At 39.3% G+C, this 24,444-nt stretch overlaps 1 protein-coding gene across 3 annotated transcripts in view; it reads left to right on the plus strand.

Moving 5' to 3' along the window:
• The first annotated feature begins 1,172 nt into the window (after positions 1–1,172).
• Positions 1,173–24,444, plus strand: part of TLE1 (TLE family member 1, transcriptional corepressor) — a 91,402-nt gene continuing 68,130 nt past the window's right edge. Inside the window, exons 1-6 of one of the 3 annotated variants that reach the window (XM_030566723.1) lie at positions 1,173–1,972; positions 2,947–3,047; positions 4,952–5,015; positions 5,121–5,165; positions 22,307–22,369; positions 23,360–23,434. In XM_030566723.1, coding sequence (XP_030422583.1) covers positions 1,949–1,972; positions 2,947–3,047; positions 4,952–5,015; positions 5,121–5,165; positions 22,307–22,369; positions 23,360–23,434 — 372 coding nt within the window. In that variant the 5' untranslated portion in view covers positions 1,173–1,948. Of the gene's footprint in view, positions 1,973–2,946; positions 3,048–4,951; positions 5,016–5,120; positions 5,166–22,306; positions 22,370–23,359; positions 23,465–24,444 lie in introns of all 3 variants that reach the window. The other 2 variants (XM_030566721.1, XM_030566722.1) reach the window with 2 other exon arrangements.

Below are 24,444 nucleotides of genomic sequence, written 5' to 3' on the forward strand. Positions count from 1 at the left end.
TAGAGCAGAATGCGACCTGATTTTTATTTGATGTGACTTGGATATTGTTTTGGATGGGCTATATATCTGTATTATAACAACATAAAGAGGGTGTGTGTAATTTATATTCTTTAAATAAAATTGGAGTCTGTACATACATACTACACTAAAATAGCGGGCCACTAGTAGATGTTATGGGTAAATCGTCTTTCCCTACAAACCCCATTTTGTCATGTTCATAGTTTTCTGAAAAATTGTCTTTTGGGCTACAAGTTTTCATGCTGGGTCTGGTCCCCGCGGTGAATTATTCTAAGAAAAATGTAATACAGATAGATATGTGCACACCAAGCTCAAAGCCTGGAGCATAACACTCCAACCCCCAGCCAGTGTGTTTAACCAGGGCACTGTATGTCTGGCTCTAACTGCAGCTTGTCCTGCTCTATGGTAGGATGCAGTATTTATCTCCCCGTGTTACTTTCACAGATTGAGACTAGAGAAAGGGGGGAGGGCAAAATGGAGGAATAAACCAGATCCCAGCAATACACGCCTCCCTTCATTCCCTTTCCCTCCTCCTCCTTTTTCTCTGCCCCCCGCCCACGTTACTTTGATTGACAGTTCAGCCTCTCCCCTCTCCTTCCCACCGACCTTCCCGTTCTCCCTGCCTCGCTGAGCGTTCCACGGCCTCCTATTGGTCCACTCGGAAGAGTCCTGCAGCTCCGCCAGGAGAGCTGGAGGGACCAGAGGCTTGTCCCATTGGACAGTCGAGAGGAGTACATCAGCACCCCACGTTGGTGCATGAGCAGGCGATTGGCCAGGGATCCCCTCCTCCCCTCGAGTGGGCGGGGGCGGGTGGCTGGTTAGCTAGAGGAGTGTGAAACCGCGTGTTAATGTAACCAGCGCGGGCGGATACATTGTGTCCTGTATATTGAGAGGCTGCTAGTGCCGTGGCGCTGCGCTGCGCTCCCCGGCCCATACCCCGCGAAGTTTGCATACTGCGCACTATTATCCATGGAGGGGCAGCTGTAATTGGGGGGCTGTTTTTTTTTCCCGACCGCCATTATCTGGATGTGTCACCTCGGGGTGCTGGAAAGAACTTTGTCCCGGCCGTGAGCGGGGCGCCGGCCCACGGGAGCCCAGGATGCTGCTGCGCGCGGCGCTTGCGGAGCGCTGATGGGAGTCGCTGCTCCCCGATGCGCGGCCGGCCGGAGGAGGCTGTAGTGGCGCTGGTGCGCGGAGGAGCTTCCCTTTGATTAGTCCCGCCTGGGGGGTGGGTGGCCTGGGACTAGGGGTGGGTGTTGGTGCTTCTCCTTGCAACGGCCCGAGGGGATCTCCGCGGTTCGTGGTTCCCCTTCCCGTGGTGCATGTGCCGCTGCAGCCGGTCCTCGCTACTTTGCGACCGGCCCCTTCGCCAACGCCCGGGAGCAGCGCGGAGCTCGCCGGAGACTTTCTCTTGCGCCCCCATCTGCTGAGTGTCCCGCCGGTGCCAGCCCGTCCGCGCCCCGGCCTGGATTTCCCCTGCGGGCAGGAGCTGTGGGGAGAGGAGTCGCCTGCGCTCGGAGTTTCCGGTCTTACAATTGCACAAGTTACGAGTCTGCGAAAGGGGATTATTTACTCTGCAGACAGAAGCAGCGGCCAGAGAAGGAGGAGGAGGTCGGGCAGCGAGGGGAGCGGCCACCCCCCGCCTTGCACCGCCCCCGTCCCGCGGAGCCGCGTGGCCTGGGGACCGGCTGGGGCCGACGCGCCCAAGGAGCCGACACCTGCCCGTGACTCTTCCGAAAGCGGCGGGGGCGCGTTGCTGGCCGAGCCCCCAGCCCAACAACAACAAAGGAGAAGGCGGCGGGAGGAGGATGTCGCGGCCGGGCCGCTGAGCAGCGGCGTCTGCCCGCGGGGGCTGCTCGGGGCTCGGGATCTAAAGTTGGCGACTGAGTCGAGAATTGAGCTGCAAAGGAGCAAAGCGGCGGCCAGAGCCATGTTCCCCCAGAGCCGGCATCCTGTAAGTAACCCCCGGGCCGGGCTACCCTCCGGCGCCCCCTCCCTGCAGGAGCCCCATGGCAGAGGCGATCCCCGCTGCCCTTTGCCATGGGTGAGTGAGTGGCCCCTGCCCAGCTGCCTGGAGGGCTTCACTCTTCAGCCCTCGCTGTCCTGCGGGCCCCAGGGCTTCCTGCCCCAAGAGCGACAGACCCTCACCAGGGCACGGGGCAACTTCTTGGTTTTCCTGGCCCCACCGGGCGGGAGGGCTCCCCGCGTGTCCCTTTCCCGGAACACAGTCCCTGCCTGTGTATGGAGGGTACTGGGGGAGGGGCTCCTTCTCGCCCCTTTGTTTTAATGTGTAACTTATTTGCATATAAATGACAATGGCGGGGCCGGGACGCTCCTTCGCCTCGCCGCCAGGTTCGCTCCTTCCCCCTTCTTTAGTTGCAGCCAAATAAACTGGCTCGAGCAGACAGGATGTGTGCGACCCTCCCCACCCCCGCATGTGATTTTACCGCAGGGAGGAGTTAGCACCGACTAGTTTTCCTGGGATAGTGGTGACAAGTGTAAAGAGGAGAGGGGGGGATCCTGCTGCCCGTCTCTGTGCAGTTATATCCCAGGGTGGAGTGAAAACCACCGTACTTACTGATTGATTGAGAGGGGTGGTGGGTAATAGTGACGGGGTTGGGGGGGTTGAGTTGGGTCCCTAAGGCTCTTCCCCCTTTCTTTAGCGGTCTCCTATTGTACCCTGTGCTGGAATTAAGCTTCCTCTCTTTCCTGGGGTGCGATGTTCATGAGCGTGGGACCCATTGCTATTGGAGGTGCCCCAGTTGGAGTGTAGGGTGGCATGTTGCTGGGGAACGGTCTCTAAGAAATTAGCTGTGCAGACAGTGGAATAAGTAGCTTATCTTTCATGCATGTCGTATGGCCTTGCTAACTGTTTTTTATTTAAACATTTTTCCTTGTGCCTGCTCTTTCCTCTGCTGGCCTTTCTAGACACCGCACCAGGCTGCAGGTCAGCCTTTTAAATTCACTATTCCAGAGTCTCTGGATCGGATCAAAGAGGAGTTTCAGTTCCTCCAAGCTCAGTATCACAGGTGGGTGCAGCATGCTTTGTTCATAATCAATTCTTTCTGTACCATAGGCCTCAGGCATATACTGCATTTGAGGATCCAAGCTGGTGCACAGCGTGTTGTTCAGTGGGGTGTGTTTCTTTTTTCTTGTCTCCACTTTCGCTGGTGGGAGAAGCTGTGTTTTATATCAGCTTCCAGATGGTGGCGTGGGGAGTCACCCTTAAACCCTGTCATTCACTCCTTTTCTTTCCTTGCCATTGTTTTCACAGCCTGTTTTGCTGCTGTTCAGATGAACTTTTATTCTGTGTGTTTTTAGAGCTTCACAATAACTGTCAATATTTGCTCTTGGGGAATTTTGTAACTGGCTGTGTTCAGAACAGCAGGTCAGTGGGTGCTTTTGTCCTCATGTTCCTGCATTCCAGTACCAAGGCACTGTTGAAATAAGCTTTTAATAAGAGTTAGAAGTTCAGTAGGAAGCAGTGGAGTCTAGTGGTGAAAATGAGAGTGACAGAGTTTGGGACCAGTAAGTTCTGAGCCCAGCTTGGTCACTTAATGTTCTGTTTGTGACCATCTGTAAAATATTCAGGATGGGAGTGTGAAATGTAACTCTTTGGTAGGATCCTTAAGTGAAAAACCCTCATAAGTGCAAAGTATTCTGAGAGACTATCTACCCTAACTCCCTAGTAGAAAATGTTATAGTTAGTTCTCATGTAGTGTATGTCTGCATTTTTTTGTTTACAATGTTAATGCAAAAATATAAAAATGAAAATAAGCAGTAATTAAAGAGCAAATAAAGATTTTTTTAAAAAGCATACAAGTATTTTAGTGTGCTACCACAGATAAGTGAATTTCATTGCTTTGGTAGATTTGAGTTAGGGTTGCTATGCCATCCTTGAAGCTGGCAACTGTGTTGCTAGTTCTTGTGCTTATTGCTGAGGTCTCTGCAGATATCAAAGGTGCATTTTCCCATCATTACATAGATAATACTTTTGGCATTAACAGGGAATATGTCCCTTGGTGTATGGCTGAGCAGAGATGAATAGAAAGTTCTGTATACAAATTTTCTTCTTTTTGAAGTTTGGATTCGGCCTTCATGATTATGATGTATATAGTGTTTAGCTATACAGATAAAACCCAACTTATCAAGCCTTCTGGGGCCTATTTTTTATAGGTGTTATATTTAAAAATTGCAGAACTTAAACTGTATACTGTTACATATAAAAAAGGTGAGCATGCACACCAGCCACTTTGATTGCTTACTATTTTCTTTAATTAAAAAAAGTCAGTTGCCAGTCCACATTACAAAGAAATGATATTTAATATTTTATTTTAATTGGAGATATTGGCATAGTAAGGGTATAGGTTATTTGAAACTACAGCTGCTTCACTTTATTTTTGTTCTCAAAAGTATATAAAAAGAAAAGATATATCAAATTTTAAATAATGCTCAAAGGCTATACATCTTCAAGACTTTGGCTAGATAGCGTAGTACAAACTCAGGAGACTTTTTGGAGTAAAGGTTTAGAACTGAAACGCAGGTGAGTCTTCTGCTGTGGTTATGCTTTTGTACTCCGGTACAATAATTCCTAATCACCTAGAAAGATCTTTTTACTTCACATTTAAATTGTAGTAATTCAGGCAGTACCATAGTCTGGGGGTTGTGGCAATTTTTGGTAATCACTCTAAGCATAGTTTTTTTGTATTAAAGCCTTATTTAGTATGCATTTAAAATGAGTCAGATCTGATTTTAATGGATGCTGTGTACTCTTTATATTCATATCCTGTTTTTCTGTTATGATACCAGGCTAAAGTTTGTTATTTATATTGAAGGGGAAAGACTAAAAAGGTATCAAAGAGCAAATAGGGCAGGTAGATGTCAAAACAAGTGTCATAACATTTACATTAAAGTGTCTGTTTTATTTTTGTAGCCTTAAATTGGAATGTGAGAAACTGGCAAGTGAAAAGACAGAAATGCAGAGGCACTATGTGATGGTAAGTATGAAATATTTGTTTTTCCCTTTTGTTTATTACAGCAAATATTTTTTAATACTTTACTATTGTATACTGGTTTTAAATTGTATTTTCCTTTATTTGCAGTATTATGAAATGTCCTATGGATTAAACATTGAAATGCATAAACAGGTAAGATGTTCATGTAAGTTCATAACTACTACATTTATAGTCCAACTTTATAATGTGTTTAGGGTACTAAAATGCAGCTTTTGGATTTATATTTGAATTAGTGCAGTATGTCAGAAAGAGTGGATTGATTCATAGTTGTGACTAGTAAACATTGTTCACCTGCCTAATATAAAATGATAGGACAAATAAGGTCTGCAGAACAGAATGATTGTGTTGGTGCTGGTTCTGAAAGATGTCGATAAATATATAGGAAATGGCTTGCCTCTAAACAAAGACACTTGAGTTAAATAGTTTATAAGGAAAGAGATTTCTTTGAGGAAATTCCTAGTTCGTACAGCCCTAGATTTGTCTAATCAGTCTCTTGTGCATCTGCAGCATATGTTGATAGTTATTGAAAACCTAGCAATTTCAAAATATGAGAAGATTAGTGACTTGGAAAATTCTTATGACCGAGTTTGCAAGTTCCCATAAAATTCACACTTATGGGCACTATAATGGTGAATAAAAAAGAGGTATTGAACTGGAACAAGGCACTAAGGACCTCATAAGAGAAGAAAAGCTAAATGATTGCTCAGCCTGGAGGACCCTCAATTGAGTATTCATTGTCTGCCAAAGAAAGCATTAATGGCAGGGTGTAAGTATTCTGTAGATATGCTGACATTCACTTTTTCATCAAGATGCTGGTACAATAAGTCTTTCAGAAATCGATGGCCTCTTAAAAAAATTATCATTAGATGAAGTTGCACAGTTGGACACATTTCAAAGTGCAACAATACAATTCTTTCTTGATGTATATGTGCTATTTCATCTAAAACTCTTGTTTCATTAAATTAAAGAGCACGGCTGACCGGCTAGGGCACAGTAAAGAAATTGATTAGTTCAGGTTTCAGATCTTCAATGTATTCAAGGACTTTCATTAAGGAAGAATATTTCAGAGCTGAATTCTGTTTTTGTAACTCTGAACTCTTTGATATTTTTTCTTAAAATTTATCATGCCCTGGAAAATATCAAATTTGGTAATGTAGAGTTAGATGTGTAGCTTTACATGCTCCGTTGGAGATGCATTTGTTTAAATTCGAAGTATTGACTAATACAGAAATATGACAACTTTTGTTTTGAGGTAACAGAAAATTTTGTAGGGAGAAGATTTGGGCTATCATTTGTGAGACTCAGATTAGATATAGAGCTGATTTTTTTCTTTTTTTTTCTTTTGCAACATTGTCAGCTTTTACTTCAGGCAACTGTTTTGGGTTCAGTGGAAAAAACTCTTTTCTTCAAATAACTTAATGGTGACAAAGTTATGATAAAATTTAATATCTAAATGCAAACCTCTTCTGGTATAAGTATTACAGGAACTTTTGATCCTATTATAAGTTTATGTAACTGTCCTGTAGATGGGCTTAAAATAATGGAACAGTTGATGAGAACATGCATTTAGTGTATAAATGCACTAAAAATGTTAACTTTTGATGTTACTCTAAAGTTAAGTCCACAGAATCAAGGAACCTCAGAGCTCATATTTGTATTGTCAGGCTTTAATGTTTATATATAAATGGTGTGTAATGTTTGTTTGCTGTGGTGACATAGTGTAGAAACTTTTAAAATAAATGAGAGAATGTATTATAACCTGTGACAGTCTAGCTGGAAAAGGCAGTGTGTTTTGTGTTGCCTAATATTGTGATTTTTAATGTCTGTGTTTTGGTTAATCATAATCTAAGGGATGAAAAGATGATAAACTTCTGGGGAAGTGCGTGACGATCCAAAAAATGAAAGCTGACAAGAAAATAAGCGGCTTTAGTGTTAGTGGGTTCTCATGTCATCCATATAACATCTTTCACTTGAGTGCAGAATCTTTAAAACCTCAAATTCAGACCTAAACTACAGAGGTGCAAAATAGCACTGTTACAATTTAGTATAAGTTGTCTTAAATTGAAAAAACATCCTTCTAAATTTCAAATACTGTGAAGGCATTTGGTAGATAATAATCGTAATTCTTATTAAAACTGGTGACGTCTGGTCCCTAGGGTGTAGCCAGCCTCAAATTGATGCTTTTTGCTGGCTGATCACCAGCATGGCCTAAGTGCTCATTATGTTGTAGAGAGGGCCTTTGGAGCTCTCATTACGTTTGACAGGAATTCTCTCTAGGGGGAAACTGGGCATTAGCTAGACTCCTGACAGGCTGAAATTATTCCTGCTTTATGGCTTATAACCAAATGCTAGCAAGGCATCATCAGGGGACACAAGAAATTGTCATTTCTGACAACATCTTTGTTACAGAAAAATGCAGTGATGGGGAAACTTTCCACTGAACAAGCTTTAATGTTCTGAAGGCCTGTCTCCTGTGTAGATGTTACCCTTGCTTTGTGTGAAGCCCTTCAGAGTTGTTGGTCTGATGAATTTTTATTTTTTTATACAACTTCAGTGGCTCTTCACACAATGAAGTGCTGCACCAGTGTTAAAATAAATGTGTCACCCAAATAAAAAGTGATGTAATTATAGCTTGCCTTCTCATGTAAAAGCTGGTTTGTTGCACGGATATTATGTGTTAATGTTGTGTCAACAGTTCCATTATCCTTTAATTCAAGAGTTTATAACAACATTCAAGCCTCTGTGAATTTATTCCAGACAATTTGTTATAAACAGCCCTTTACAAAAGCAAATATGCCATTCTAAAATGTACTGCATTAACTTAAGCAGTCTTTTAGAAAGTGATGCACTCAGGTCAGGAAATGGCAAAGTTAAGGTTGCCTCCACAGCCTTCACTCTGCCCCTTGTGCATATGTATTACAGTAGTTTTTAATTACATATGCCTCTTCTACTTCCTACTTCTGCCTTATTTTAACTCTGGAGCATGGACAGTGCTTAGCGAGCAAAGTGTCTGTTCAAATATATTTATTGTCACTGTTCAGTTTGTAGCTTCCTTTCTTGTTTTTGTCATGGACTAGCTTTGGTAGACTTAAATTAGACTTGTTATATTGTTTAATATAGGTTTTTATGCTGTTTTACAGGTATCCACATTAAAATAAATGGAAACAAAGAAATACAAAACAAAACTTAATAAACCAAAACAAAAAAAACCTATAGAATTGTTCTCAACTAGTGTTTGGATGTGTGTAGTAGAGGAGATGATGTTCAGGATATATTGACTTGCATGTAGATTTTATACTCATTCTAATGACTGGGGAGCATTTTATAGGTTTTTAAATACTAACTTTTCGTTCTCAATCCTTTCCTGCTGTGACTTCCATGGCCAGCAATGGGTGCACTGCAGCTGCTGGCGCCGAGGCATACTGTCTGTCGGGTGTTAATAGCCATATTATACTTCAAGGGCTGCTGTCATCGGGTATTAGAGCAATGTCTCTTTATTTTCATCAGCAATGTCTGTCATCTTCTGGAATAAGTCAGGAGATAAAGCTTCCAGTGTGTTTAATGTCCAAATTGTTTAGGTGTAAGATTAGCTTTTGTTCAGTGGCAGGCAGCCAAAGAGAGAGCCATCACTGTTGAACCCACTGACAGAATTATATAAACTACTACAGTGTGTGGTGACTTTCTGCTGTCCTAAAATTGACAGGTGGGTCTCTGAATCTTTGGGTGGATAGTTATGAGCTTTGACCTGCCTTCAGGCAAATGTCTTTCCACTTTCTTTGGCTTATTGCCTTTCTTGCAGAATAATAAAACCCTTAACTGCATATATGTTAACCAGTAGTACAAGAGTTAAATGTCCTCTTAGTTAAGTCTGTCATGTGAAATCACTTTAAGCAATATTCGGGACCCAAGTCTTTTACTATCACTATCTCCAGGAGCTGGTTAAATTGTGGGGAATTAAGAGGCTTACTTGGCTCTCTGCAGCTCTTTAATACGATGGTGGTATTGTTGAAAGGGATTTAAAGATAGATTAATTTTTTGCCTTTTTTCTTAATTGCATTTTAATTATTGGAGTAAATTTTTTGGTTTTTTCCTAAAGATTTTGATGCTATGTAATGACAACATTAAGTGGCTGTTAACGTTTGGAAACTTAATATACATAGAATCTGTGTCTTAAAGGAAACATAAAGATAGGATCATAATGACTTTCTTCCCCTCTCAAAATGTCATATTTACTTTACAAGTGTGATTAATATATAAAAGAACCATCACCATTTCTAAATGGGTATAAAGTGAGATGACTACACTCAATCTGAGTTCTGGGTACTAGAAAGCTGACAGGATTGGTAATGAGACAGAACATTTCACCTCTTGATCATTGGCTTGCCCAAGTCAATGATGTAGTTACTACTATCTGTCATTTATTCAGTGGACTATGCTAAACGAGCTAGTAGTCTTCATCCATTTCTAAGTAGATAGCTTGCCACTTTGTCAGACACCATTACTGCAATCCTTTTAACTAGTCTCAGCAGTTGGGCCAAATTTAAACACAAGTTAAATGAATGGGTACTTTATTATTGTTGTTTATATTTTAGCACCAAGGAACGGTGGACCAGGCCCCGTGGCACTTAGCGTTGTACAAATACGGAACAAACAGATGGTCCCTGTCTCAGAGAGGTTATGGTTTAAATAGACACCTAGGGTGACCAGACGTCCCGATTTTATTGGGACTGTCTCAATATTTGCTTGTTTGTCCCACGTCCCGACCGATGTTAGGGATTTCAGTTTTGACATCTGGTCACCCTATAAACAACACAGGCACAACCTACGGGAATTGGAATAACGGAGTTAACAATGTGATGGTGGCAAGCTTTCCATGGTGCTTGTCTCCCTTATCAGCAGTGCATTTGGAAGCAGTATTTTGAGTCATCAGTTTCCTTGCAAACTTAAGTCAACTGGTGTTAATAACTAAATTGTAAAACAAAATTCTCATGAGGGATATGCCTGTGTTATATCCTGGAATGTGGCCTGTACTTTTCTGGTAGGTGTTTCAAAACAAAACATTTTTGGCAAAGTAGTAATTAAGCTGCTAAAGATAGTGGGCAGCAAACTGAGTTTCTTCCCAACTGATGTTTTTGTTCCTCTTACAGCTTTTTGATGTTTTGGATAAACAGTCGGTCAAAGTAAGGTGACCAGTCAGTGTATTGACAAGAATAGACACAAAAGAAAACTGCATTAGGAGGCAAGCCATTGGGATTTGCAGTAAATATATTACAGAACACAAGTGAATTGCCGATACTGCTTGTTTAGCAGTTTGCAAGGGCAATGCGAGTATGGATTTTTGAATTAGAAGGGAAGGACTGTTCTTTCTCTCTGCCGGAACATCTAGTTGATGGCTGAGGAGAAAATTGATTTAGAGAACAAAATGCTGCTGCCTCTATTTGTGCCATTTGAAAAGCTTCTATGGATTAGTGAGTGAAAACAAAAAGGTAGCTTTCAGTTTAAGAGAAGGGGCAGAATGGGTCTGTTTGTTTAGGTGCATCTTGATCAGGTATTAAGCACATGAGATGGGGGGAAAAACAGCTATTGTGAGGTCAAGATAAGGAAAGGGCATCTATAACTGAAGCTTTGGGTTTTACACAATCTGCTTAAGTCTGCCTAGTTCTAAAATTGTTTTAGAAGTGCTTATCTTCTGATAAACCCAATTGTTGTACTCTGCCCTGTAGTAGATCCAGTTAAGATTTTATTTTTAGCTTAATTAAAAGAAATGATGGAAACAAGTTAGGTCAGGTAGCTCTGTAAAATAGATTATCGAAGATTTCAGGTACTCACCATGTAGTAAACTGTTTTCCGCACTGCCGCTCTTGCTCGTGGAGTCTTATGTCTGCAGTAGCTTACAACAACATTCACGTGCATGACCTATTGGTATCAGTGTAGAAACATGTCCAGTGGATTTTAATAGCTTCAAAATCAATGCTAAATCTTTTTCAGTTTAACTCTTGTTAAAGGAACAGGGCCAATGTAAACATTTCATTTAACTTCTTTCTTGGAACTGTTAATAATGCCCTAAAATCTTTATTTCTTTAAATTTAATTGGTCATTAAATTTGCAACACCACTTGTTAATATAGTGTCATTCTGATGTGTAAATGTTTAAAAGTTGCATAATTATTATACCTTTCAGTGAAGACTTCCTATGTATTATTTTTATACTTTGATGTACTAGGGGATGGCTATGCCAGTTTCTGTGGTATGAATGTGAATTTTTCCATGTTACACTAACTCCAAGCAGCTCCTTCTCTTGATCCTCAAATCTGATGACTTTTTGTGTCTGAGTCATTCCACTGAAGTCCAAATTGCACCAACATTCTAATCTTTTATTTAGATTTTGGTAGCACCCAAAGGGCCTCAATCAAGATCCAAAACCTATTGTTCTAGGTACTAAAAAAGTGCATATTGGCCTAAAGAGTTCACTATCTAACTTGAAAAACCCTGGGGCCTCTCCAGCTGTGCAACGCTTCTGGGTTTTTTATTGCTACTTCCTGATACAGGAAAGTTCTATATGATAGAAGCTTCAAAGGGCATTCTTGCACATTGGTACATGTGTGGGTATGACTATGTATAAAGGGCCAAGTCTACTTGTTAAGACAAACACCTGTCAGGGATGGTCTAGATAATACTTAATCCTGCCATGAGTGCAGGAGGCTGGACTGGATGACCTCTAGAGGTCCCTACCCATCCTATGATAAGCATAGGGTAGATATGAAAGAGTTACTGAAGGTGACAGGATATTTAGAACTGGCAGCAATCGATATAAACATGGATAAGATTTAAAATAGTTACAAGATGTCCAAGGGGGAGAAGTTAGATGGGAGTAAAATGCTAGTTCTTGGTCCTTTGTATTCCTGTAAAGGAAGAGTCTTAATGTAGAGGCCCAGCATCAACGGGAATCAGATGCTGCATAGAAAGTAGAGATTCTGCCTGCAGCACTAGCATCTACCTGAAGGAGATATTGTATTCCTTTGTCCTGGGAGGACCGTTTATGTGGTTGATATTCTTCATGCTTTAAGTTGGATGGCTTTGGAGATGCTCTTGTTCCTAGGAGGGGACAGTGACAACTGGGTGGAATTGGGGCTTCAAGAAGAGAATTGGGTGTAAACAGTTGACCAGAGGTAAAGCTTAGTTTTACATTTATTCAATTATGAGGCCTAAGACAGTTTCATTGTGTATTCGAGGCTAGATATTGAAACAAAACAGTGGAACTGAAAGGCTAGTTATGGGCCTCTGTGAATGTGCGTAAGTGCTGAGTGTTAAGTCAGAATTCGTGAAGTGAAACATCATGAAAATTTGGATTAGCAGGCAGATGTGATAAAAGTGTCCTTCTGTTAAGCCTAATTTAAAAAGAGGCCTGACATACTAAAGATGTGTGAAAGGCTGTTGTCAAGATGCTAAAGTGTTCCTTATTCTTGCCAGTTGGCCTGGGTTCAACAGCATTTACAGCGGAAAGTGGGATGGGCAGTTGTTTACAATGCTTGGTCAATAGCTGCTGCAAAGCAGCTCACTGTGCTATTACGGAGAAAATTGGAACTGGAAAACTGAAATGTATCCAGTGACTCTACTTTAAAGTTGAGTGAAGTCCAAACCCACATCTGATAAATGTAACAGTTGACTTGTGTATCTATAGCTTAAACTGACATCTGAGAGGCTTCAGAAAAATGTAGCCTAGAGTCTGGAATCAAAAATGTAAATTTTCCACATTGTGAAATGTACATAGTATGCTTTGAGACTTTAATAGAAATCCTGATATTTTTATTTCCCAAACAAACTACATGCACCCTACATTTTCAGTGGGGAAACATTTAAAAGAAATGTGAGGATGTCATCTCCTGGGGTTTACACTCATAATATTTTGGCTGCCGTACCTTGTGATTTTAAGTGAGTACAAATACAAACGTGGGGCAGAGGGAGATATGCATTTACTAGCTGTCATGTTAAACTGTTGGCTTTTGCCCCAAATACAGGAATTGTTCCCTTTATATGAAATGAGTGTCCATTGCTGCTTAGTTTTCCTTTCATAGAGTAAAAAACCTCACCCCTCCTGTTGGTGAGAATATTAGTAATGACAGTGTTTATAATTTTTAAATATAGTTTAAAAGCTGACTTCTACTGTTTGTCGTATACTGGCTAATATGACTGTAAAGAGCAGATGAATTTGGCTACTTTTCTGAGTCTATTACTCAGGAGGCCTGTAAATTTGATTGGCTGTTACAATTCTAGCAGAATCATTCGATTTGAGAGCAATAGAAAGATAAGATATCCAATTACCCAAATGATTTGCAGGGTTAGCCAACGTTGTCATGGAGACGTGAGTTGGAACAAATTAAATTTTAAGCAATAAAATAATCTTAAAGCACGTCTGGGAACAAGAAAATTTGGCAGTGGCACTTACCTGAATTGAATCTTAGCTTGACGCACTGTTGTTTGACATTGATGTACTGTGCGGGCCTCAGCTTTTAAATGGCATGTTGTCTTCATGTTTTTTTCTTTTTGCAGTCATTGCCAAAACAAGGGACTGTATTAGTTGTAAATAAATGGTTATTAATAATATATGCTTATCTCAATACTCAACCTGGATTCAGTAACGCTTATGAACAGGAGAGTTCATAGAATGTTAGACTTAAAATACTAAAAAGCTTCAAATGATTTTAGTTTTCAGGTTGTTTATATTATTAAAAAAAAAAGAAACCAAAACCCAACCCAATTATTTGCAACTAACATTTTTTAATGTCTTTATATAGCAATTTTTTAGCAGGCATAGTGGAGACTAAGAAGTTTAGAAGCGAGACTGAGTTATGAACCCCTTTTTTGTTTTTGAGGATCTTGATTTTTTTGAAAAGCACTACTGTTCTGTTTTTTTTTTTTCAGCAATGCTGCAAGAATATGAGAAAATACATACCTCTAAACTTGGACTGATGAAGAATAAAATTTGTAAACAGAATTGTGATGTGTGAAAGGATTTTTTTTTTTATTAATGCAACATTTAACTGATTCCTGGCTTGCAGCATGGATTTAAAACAGTCAAGTGAGTCGCATAAAGAGAGCTTTTATCCACCTCTGTTAGACAGATGGAGATGAAAATTGGTCTGAGGTCAAGCCATTTGCAACATTCTCACATGCTTCGATTTTCATCTCATCCTCTCCACAGATCATCTCAAATGATTCAGTAATGACCAAGAGTGCAACATTGACCTCTATTCCCTGGTGGATTAGTGTTACACAGTATAAATGGCTGGACGTACTTTCCTTCATGCAGAAATTGTTCAGTGCTGTGTTTGGCCTTCCATGTGGAGAAGTGCAAATGAAGGCAGAGTACTTATATTTAGTTTCTAATGCTGTTGTAAGCTTGAATTGACAGTCTATAATTTTTGTCCTTGTGTGTTTTTTTTTCTTTTTTCTTTAAGATACTTGTTCCAACCTTTTTACACACTCGGATGCCTTTTTATTAATAGGATGAAGTTGGATAACTTGATTAGTCACTAATTTTTTTTTTAAGGCCATTTCTAAATGTAATCTGTGTTAGCTTTGGTCTAACTGGCAAAGACTTGATACAGTAGGATCAGTTTTCTTTTAGATTTTATCACTTGTATGACTACATTTCACATGCTGCTTCATTTTTACTTTTTTAAAGCTGCTTTTGTCCTGCAATATATGGAATTTTGGTGTAACAGTTTAAATATTTTAATGACTACTTACTCTAAAGTGGGTTTAATCTAGTAATTCCTGTAAAAGATTATTTTTGCTATTTTATGATTTACAAAGAATACATAGGTAAGTAATGATCTTGATAAACCACGCTGTTTATCGCTAAGGGTCAAGTCCTGGTCCCATTGAAGTCAATGGGAGCCTTTCAAATGGTCATCTTCCAGCACTTTCTGTGAATAACTTTATTATTTAACCCAACTAGAATGTACTTTATTTTTCTGCCATCTGCACCACTTTGTCTGGAGAGACTTTACGTACAGTACATAAACTTGTTAGAATCCCAGGTGTCACTGGAAAAGGAGCGGAACATCTGTAGTTGTAGCAAGCTTTTGTTTTAACATAAGCATCCGACAAAGTGGGTATTCACCCACGAAAGCTCATGCTCCAAAACGTCTTTTAGTCTATAAGGTGCCACAGGATTCTTTGCTGTTTTACCATAGACTACAGGATCATTTTAAAGCCAAGACAAGTGTTTTTTTGAATATCAGGTTTTTATATTTTAGACTTTAGCACCATTGGCAAAGAATTTACTTTTTAAATTATAAGATGACTAGATAGCTGAGATTTGGATTTTTATTCATGTTACTCCCTCTTAAATTGTTCTCTACATTATCTAGCATTCTAAAATGGATATGAAATGTGGCATACAAAACTGAATAATTATAAGGAGGCTAAAAGGCCACAAATGTGGCATGCAAAATCCTGCTCTCACACGCTTAATGTACACCAGAATCAGACTGAATGCTTTCATATCTTGATCTAGTTTTGTGACCTACAAAGTGTTGTTTTCAGATCTGTAGGAGCAGACTTCTCTTAACAAAGTGCACTAACCACACTGCTCCATGTTATGCTGCTAATTTTTTTTTTTTTTTCAATTTGGGCTTTAAGTTTTGAGGTGCCTTTTGAAAACAGATAATGGTATTGAGCCACAATATTTAACATGTCTTATTAAATATTGTAAATATATGACTTAAGATAAAGTTAGCTGAGATCTGAAATATCACTTACAGGGTTAGAGGTGTTTTTATGGATCCTTGTTGCTAAGGACACTTAAGCCCTATTTACACTTGTAGAATACCCTTAATAAATAAAATTATTGCATAGGTAACACTGTAGGAACTAACCATATGTTAACAATGTTGGGGGCCTTAGTGTAAAAAGGCCACGTGCCTTATACTATATGTTGACTTGCCCCAGTCAGAGGAGACTTGTGTAATACTATGTCAAAATGCCTGGTGTGCCCTCTGTGCTAGGGCTTCTTCCAACATTACTAGCAAAGATGAGCTAGTGGTAGTAATGGTGAGAACTTGTTGAAGTATTTTTCTTGTGTAACTAAGGCCTAATATGGGGGTGATGTCCTTTAAGATTACATTGCACTTTTTCCTTTCTCACTTCCAAAGCAAAAACTAGCAGCTTCCTGAAGAAAAAATTGGTTTCAGCATGGGTTTCTATATTATACGTTTTAAAACAAGGAAGTTGTTTGCAGGTTGTATTTTAGAATACTAAGCCATCTGTTGGATCAGACATTTGTGAAAATTTTTATTAGTATTCATCATTCTTTTACAATATGGAATAAGTAAATATTGTTGTATTGGTAGAAACACTGCTTTCATAAGTGCCTAAAAAGATCTGTGTGACAATCTTATTTAGGAATAAGTATGGCTGCTTCGTTTTTTGTCATTTATGTCAAGAATGCAACTAGAGCAAAATGACATTAAAAATACAAACACTTATGCTTAGCAACAGTTGGGTCAAAACATTTGTCATTAATTAGAAGGAACCAAGGCAAAAAAATTACATGAATACAACACTGCAGGCTCAGCTTCACTTTGCAAAATGCAGCTGAATTCCTTCATGTTAATTTTAATGATGCTTCAAAAAGGAGGGCAGCACTTGAATCAGGGGTCTGACAAGCTTGTCATTTGCAAATAAATCAAAAGACCATCATTGCAACAGCAAGAACCAATGAATGGAGTTGCTTTGTTATTCTTTGATAGGCCCCACACTCAAGCCTGCTATTAAAAATGAATGTATTCAAGAGGCTCTGCATTAAGAACATAAACAATTAAGGGCACTTGAGATGTTCTGCTAAGAGCTGCCATACAGATACTGGAGCTTTCACATGCAGTGCAGGCCTCTGCAGTCTGCTTTGCCAGTGCACCAAAGAGAACATGGACAATTAGTGTTCATGTCTGTGCACAAGTAGCTTTCTGCATGATTCCCCCCGCTTTTGTTGGTCTTCAGGCATACATAGATCAGTTAAAACAATCTGAGGATTGCATCAAATTGGAGACTGCCCCCAAGTAACTGTTAAAAGAACACTTTTAGCAACTACCAGATGACTGAATATAAATATCTAACTTTATAAGCCCCAAAAATTGGTGACTTAAGTCATGATTAGCTAAACCATTCAGACTCTCTTAATGGAGTTGGGTTTTGATTTTCAAGCATATTTCTTTCTAGGAGAATTGTGATGGGAGTTTGTTCTGGCAGTAATGGATTTAAATGGCTGTAGTCCTCTCTGGATCTGCATTTGAAACTTTCACAATTCTATAGGAACATAGAATACACTCATGTTCTTTCTTGGATTGCTAAATGAGCAACTAATATTCTTTACAAGGTGGTAACATGGTGGAGGTGAATATGTAGAAACTGAACTAACACATTACTTGTATACATCTAGGTAGCCTAAGTTTATGGAAACAACTTTTTTTTTTTTTTAAACCTTTGGGGAAGACTTCAGAGGAGCCAGGGCAAAGTTAAGTGTTCCTTGGTCACTAGTCATGCTTCCAGTGTTTGAGAGAGAAACTAATGTAGCTTGGGTATTAAATAATCCCTTTAGTAGCTGCTGATGGATTTTTGGTGGATACTTGAACAGTGTCTTTTTCTGAACTGAAATTTCTAACTTTCAGTATTTTAAAAGGTCCCTAGAGGCAGGTGCAAAGGAAAATTACTAATTAGGTACACACATCTGAACAGAGGAAGATCATTGTTACAGTAATGTTGTCAAAGTGGAAAAACATATATGTAACTGTTAAATATTGTGGTATTATCTATGGGTATTGTAGGAATTGTGAGTGTTGTAGCTAGATGTACGTGACTATTTCTCATCAATGTATATGTTGTTACATGGTTTAGTCATAAATTTCATCTTCCAAGCTTAAGCTTTCCAAGATTTATATGTTCCTGAAGATACGTTTTAAAAACAAAGTTTTGTTGGCTTGAGAGGATGGTGAAAGCTGTGATGGGTGGTGATTGTATTTTTCCTATGTTAGTAAACTCTTGAAACTTGGCATATTCTGTTAAAATCTGTTTTGATTTTTCACCCCTTGAGAATTTCACTCTATACCTATGGAGTCAACTTTTTCATGAACCTTGTTGCAGAGGTGATGCAATAGGCAGCGAAGGCAAGCTAAATTGTGCATGATATTACGTAACTGGATTAACTATTCATCCCTTAGTTCCCTGATCTAAAACAATTTCCAGGCATTTTGGTGAAATGACCAGTAAATGGGGTCATCAGCCTACTGTTCCATTTTTCCTAACAAAATACCGACGTCACTTAATATTTGAGGCATGTCCATGGGAGTTGAGGGAAGAGGGGGGGCTCAAAAGACCACTAATGGGTTTGCAGAAGACTTATAAATCATGATTGCTAGGATCTTCAGTAACAAAGGGTGGGTTTGTAGGGGTATGAGCTTAAAACAAACAAAACAAAACAAACCCCCAAACCACACCCAGACAATATTAAAGGGTTTGCTTCCCCATTGTTTAGGTTCAGAAGGAACTTTTGGATGAGACCAAGAACAATATCTCTTTAGTCCCCTTCTTCTCAGTGCACATGCTCATATGCTGATTCTTCAGTTTCAGGTTTACTGTTGTGGTTATTCTAGTAAACACTTTTACAGGGTCTTAGGAAACACGTACGCATGTGCATCACCAGAACAGTGCCTGGGTGCTGCTTTTATGCTACCAAGAGATAGGCAATGGTGCTCTCTATCCATAGTTTGATTCTGTGAACAACGTAAAGTTGAAAATTAGACATTACTTTTTCAGCTATAGTAATAAATGTTAATTTTTACAATACTAGGGCCAGAGTCAAAACATGAAAACAAGATTTTTAAATTGATAGTGCCCCTTTGAAGTAGTAAGTGCCCATTTTTAACAACGTGAAGAGCTCTGTGTTATCTCGAAAGCATCTTTCTTACCAACAGAAGAAGTTGGTCCAATAAAAGATACTACCTCACCCTCCTTGTCTCATGTTTTAACAACTGACCTTTCACTGTACAGTAAAAGGTGACATTTATCAAGAGTTAAGAGGAACAGTGGAGGCAGTGCATTTAACAAAAAACCCAATAACTTTTTATTGATTTTTCATGTATTTTTTTCATGTCACAAATATCTCTGGTAACCTCTTTGGTTGAACTATGTAAATATCTTAATGGTCCACAAATTCTGAAATGCAGATTGGATGTAAATTAATTCTCAAATACTTCAGTGATGTAAGGTCAAAAGACTGTTTATTTTCCACCAATATCAAGAGATTCACATTTGTTTGATGCATTTAGTGTTTTTTTAAGGAAAAGAAATCTGAAAATGCCATAAGGATGTTACATTTCATGGACAACTACTTGGAACTAAAAAGTGATCAGTAGTCCTGTTGTCTTGCTTTACTGACTTTGAACCATTTTTCATTCAATGTCTTTGATCCCTGTATATGAACAGAGGGCCCACACCTCCAAATGTCAGACTTCCATGAAACACCAAATATTTTAGAAGTCTTGCTTTAAAAAACACACAACTAACCCCCAAAAGCAAAATCTCTAATCAGTTACAGTAAAGGATTACAGGCCAGAGAATCTTTACTTAGGCTCTTCTGACCAGAACTGCTTTCCGCTTGAAACTAGAACTCATCTCCTCCCATCCTGAAAACAAAGGACTTATGACCTAATTTTAATTAGGTCATTCAGTCGATCAGGAACTATATATTACCACTCCTCTCTCATGGGGATTCAACCCATTACACAGCAGTCTACTGGCATCCTAATTGCTGGCAGATCTCCAGCTCAGGAGGGGATAGCGTGTGGGGAACATGCTGCAAAGAGTGAGTTTTGGTAACTACATAAATGTTAGTTGTGTACGTGAAACTTAGGAAAAATGCACATAATGCACAAACTGGCCAACAATAGCTTGATTATTTTTAAAACTGCTACAAACGTGTAACAGCTTTCCCATATTACTGATGCTATTCTTTTTTATTATTATTATTTGGATTGCACTAGCACTGAAGACCCCAGGCAGACCCTACCCCCCGGACTAAGAATGCAAATAAAATGATCTCCACTCCAACCGTTATTTAAATAAAAAAGCTGTTTCTGGTCACTTGTCATCTTGTGGAATGGGAAGGAAAGGTCAGAGAAGCAACCACTCCTTCCTCCTCTGAGGAAAGGGAATTCCGTTTCCCTTCCTCCTTTCCACCCTCTCACCCCTTTAAAAAAAATAAATCATGTTAAGGGGAATACTATTGGTTGTGCCAGTTTTCAGTGGAACAGCTATCAAGTAGCTGGCTGCTGGTCCCTGATTCTCTGTTCCAGCTCTGATGCAGGCTACCGGGCCCTGGAACTATTTTAACTTGCATCAATTGGGTTTAGTTCCCTAGGGTGCTAGGTGTATTCCCCTTCTCCAGCCTCCCTGCCAAGGGTTGTGGAGAGGGGAGCACTCAGGCAGTTCTACTAGTTCTGCATCTGCTGGGCACTACCCTACACACAGGGAATCCCCTCAAGGAACTTGCAGGTGGCTTCCACGTCTCTTGTTCTTCCTGGGTGGTGCAAAGGGAGCAGAATGGGACTGAAAATCTGCTCCTAGGATCATTAGGGTAGTTGGGTGAGGAGGAGGTTCAGTGGTTGACTTCACAGCAGAATCTTCAGCTGTGAGCTGCAGCTAAGATCTTTGAGTAAGAGTTCCTCTATTCACCATAATATTGGAATTTGACTTCGGGTAAATGGATGGAGAATCCTTGCTATCAACAGACCATTCTCTTCTGTTAACCCTATCTCTTATTTTATAGATGGGGAAACAGAGATGTACGGTTTAGTGATTTATCGGGGGGATGAAGAAGGCTCATGTTGATGATGTAGAGGGTATTAGGTACAATTCTTGGAGTCAGGGAATCTGGGTTCTACTAATCTTAGTCTGATACTGACATGTTACAAGTTGGAGGACACTTACTATATAACTAACAGGTGTGTAGTGAGGTATAAATAAATGTCTGAAATTCTGTATGTAAAAAAGATGAATGTCAGTGACAGTTGGGAATAGAATTTGGGAATTCCTGGTCCCCCAGCAGGCACATGCTCTACTCTAGGCTGTGCTGTGTCTGGGAAGGAAGGTAAAAACATCTTTTCCCTTGATGATGAAATATTTGAGATTTGCCGGTTAAGCTCTGTTCTCTACTGTCTTCAGTGAAGCTGATCATTTTCTCCTCTGCTGTTTCTCCTTGGGTTTTTACAATTCTGTAGTCTTGTTCTGATAAGTTATCCACTGCTTGAGTGATTCCTTATCCTTGCCATGCCCCCTGTATGTTTGCCTTCAGGGTTCTGTTCCTTCCTTCATCTGCTCCATTATTTCAATTGTTTCTGAATAGATGTTTCTCAAATCAATCTCTCTGCCAAGTCTCTGTCCTGTTTTGCACCTGTCTCTTGGGTATTTCGTGTACACTTTTGATTCTATCTTGCTGTCTCAAAAACTCCTAATCTATCTTCACTATCCCCTCTGTTAGATCAGTTTCTTCAGTGTCAAGGTCCTGCAAAAAATGTTTGCACCACCATGTTTGTTGTTATTTCTTTAAGCTCTCAGTCCTCCCTTGCTTTCTGCTCCTTTTGTCCCTGTCACATTCTTCATGCCCTTCTGTCATGCTCCCCACCTCTACTTAACTGCCAAGCACCCTCTCCTCTATCATATGCATCTCTTCAGTAATCCTTTCTGCTGTACCTTTTCCATCCTCTCCATTATTTGAACTGTTGTGTTCTTTTTTTCTTGGCTTTTAAATTGTTAATTCCTCATGGCAAGGAATATATCTTGCTCTCTAAAAGGATTGTCTAAACACAGCACCTGATAAAAATCACATGAAAGAATATTCACTTCACATGCCATTTTAGTAGAACACTATTCTGTGCAACTTGGTAAATTGAGTAATAAATCTGCCTTTTAAAAGGCTTTAACTTGTGTTGGATTTGAACAAATCCTTTACTTGTTAATGAGCTACTTATAAAGACCAGATTTTTCCTTAAATATATATATAGAGATTAGGTACTTGAGACATAGCAGATGTCCTAGAGTAACGAACTAGGTCAATGGCCTGATTAGGGGCCTATTAGTAATCATTTATACTTTCACTAGACATCTTAATGAATTTTTACAATACTTGTACTTAATATATGACTCTGTAAAGTAGCTGATTTATGATAATGTACCTCATGCATGTTTTAACCCAAATATTTACCTTTTTTTCTATAGACAGAAATTGCCAAGAGATTGAATACTATTTGTGCACAAGTCATCCCGTTTTTGTCTCAGGAAGTAAGTAAAACTGTTCAACTGTTAAAGTGCAATTATGTTGCTTCTCTGTTTGCAAATTAGCTAGTTTTAAGATGTTAATTTTATCACAATGCTCAAGTGTGAGGAACATCTGTTATAGCTGAAGTGTGTAGCTCCCTCCTCCCTCCCCCAGGTCCCCCCGCTAATTTAGTCTAACATCAGAGTTTAAACTGAAGAACTGGTGACAATACCTTAACCTCAAATTAATTCTCTTCAGGAAAAACTATAAAATGACTATAAAACAATTTTTTGTTTTCATCTTTAATGACAATATTAAGTTCTACTTAATAGTCAAGTGTTAAATTCTGTGTAAATAAGAACGTTGGCCTTCAATGCTAAAATATTCAGATATTATTTTTGGGTAGGTAACACACAGTTGGTAACTCAAATACAAAAAGTTGTTCAAGGGTATAAAAACATAGCTTGACTACAGCTATAGCATATTAAAGACTACTTCTGTTCAGTATTGGAACCTGCTTTGGATTAGACTTTCAAATACTTCATAGTTGCAAAGACTATTTGATGCTCTTGTTAGATTAAATGTAGGAAGCTGCCTAGTCTCTTTGTTACCTCCACTATGTTCATTATATTGGATGCAGGAGTTATAAATGACTTATAAAATAGACACTAGCTTAAAGTTGTCAGAACCTTCTCATCTCAGTTGGAAACTATGATTTAGTTACTAGAAGATATTCTCTTTAAAAGTTTCCAACATTTAAGTTATTTGACGACTTTTGCCTCACTCTCATAAACAGTGAGTAACGAATCAAGTACTTCTACATCTTAACTGGCATAAGATGACCTATAATAGATAACCTGGGCTTCTGTCTTATTGTGCAGATTTCTTTACAGAAACTATTTTTGTGCATACTGGTCTCGGTTTTAATGTACTGATGTTTTTAAGAGGTGGGAAGAGGAGACGCTGGTTCAACAGCTTAATTACACACATTTTTAACTTTTTTTTTTAAATAGCATCAGCAGCAAGTGGCCCAAGCAGTAGAACGTGCCAAACAAGTGACCATGGCTGAACTAAATGCCATCATCGGGGTACGTGGCCTTCCAGGTCTACCTCCTACAGTGTGTATAACCAGCTTTCATTTCTTATTGCTTTGGTTGTTTTAAAATAAACTTGAGAATTTTTTGATATCTAATCTGTTTTGATACCTAATATTGTTGCTCAGACTTATTTGACTTGGCTCACTCAGATTTTAGAGGAGGTAGAATTAACAGCAGCTTATTTTGTAACAGAATGTCTTTTTTCATTCCTGCACCCACATATTATATCAAAACCTTTGCTGCAAGAAAGACCAGGGAGTTTGGGAAGATTTATTATCTATTGATCATGGATATTGTATGCTACTTGATCTAAGTTGCCTTTGTTTTGCCTCCTGCTTTTTGTGACATTTGAGTTTTTGGAACCTGTACAACTATTCAGTCATCTTCCTTTTCCTTTCTTCTGCATCTTTTCATGAATTTTAAAGTAGCAGGCTAATGAAAGGAAACTTCTCTTTCTTTTGAAGTAGTATTAATTGTCTGACATAATGTTCTAATAGCCTTTCACCAAGTTTGTGCTTCTAACTATGCTGAAATAAGTTAATACTACTTGTTTGTGACTGGTTGTCAATCACAAGTCATTTGTTTTGCATTAATGAACTCTGTGAAACCTGCATTCCTTCCACTGCATGAGTTCATTTCCCCCATCACTAAGTCTAGAATATATCTCATGTTTTCTGCCCTTCCAGACTAAGTGAAAGAAGTAGCCGAAACAAGAAGCCGTCCTTTCTGATTTTATTCATATGTGAGCGCCTTGAGCGGATTCAAATTACTCATTTATCAATTTATGTTAATTGCTTGTGAGAAGATGTCATGCTGGTCTTTATAGTTCCCTCAGACACTTTGTAATGATAATTAGACATGCTGCTGTACGGATTAACAGTGCCATAGTCCAATGACGTCTACAGACAATGGAACCAGTTAATCCATCTGTGCTTAAAATTACATCCCAACTGGAGATGGGGGGGGGGGGGAAACATAAGAGCGAGGGAAGATTAAAAGAA

The sequence above is a fragment of the Gopherus evgoodei genome, chromosome 6, assembly GCF_007399415.2.
Source record: "Gopherus evgoodei ecotype Sinaloan lineage chromosome 6, rGopEvg1_v1.p, whole genome shotgun sequence".
Classification (NCBI taxonomy): Eukaryota; Metazoa; Chordata; order Testudines; family Testudinidae; genus Gopherus; species Gopherus evgoodei.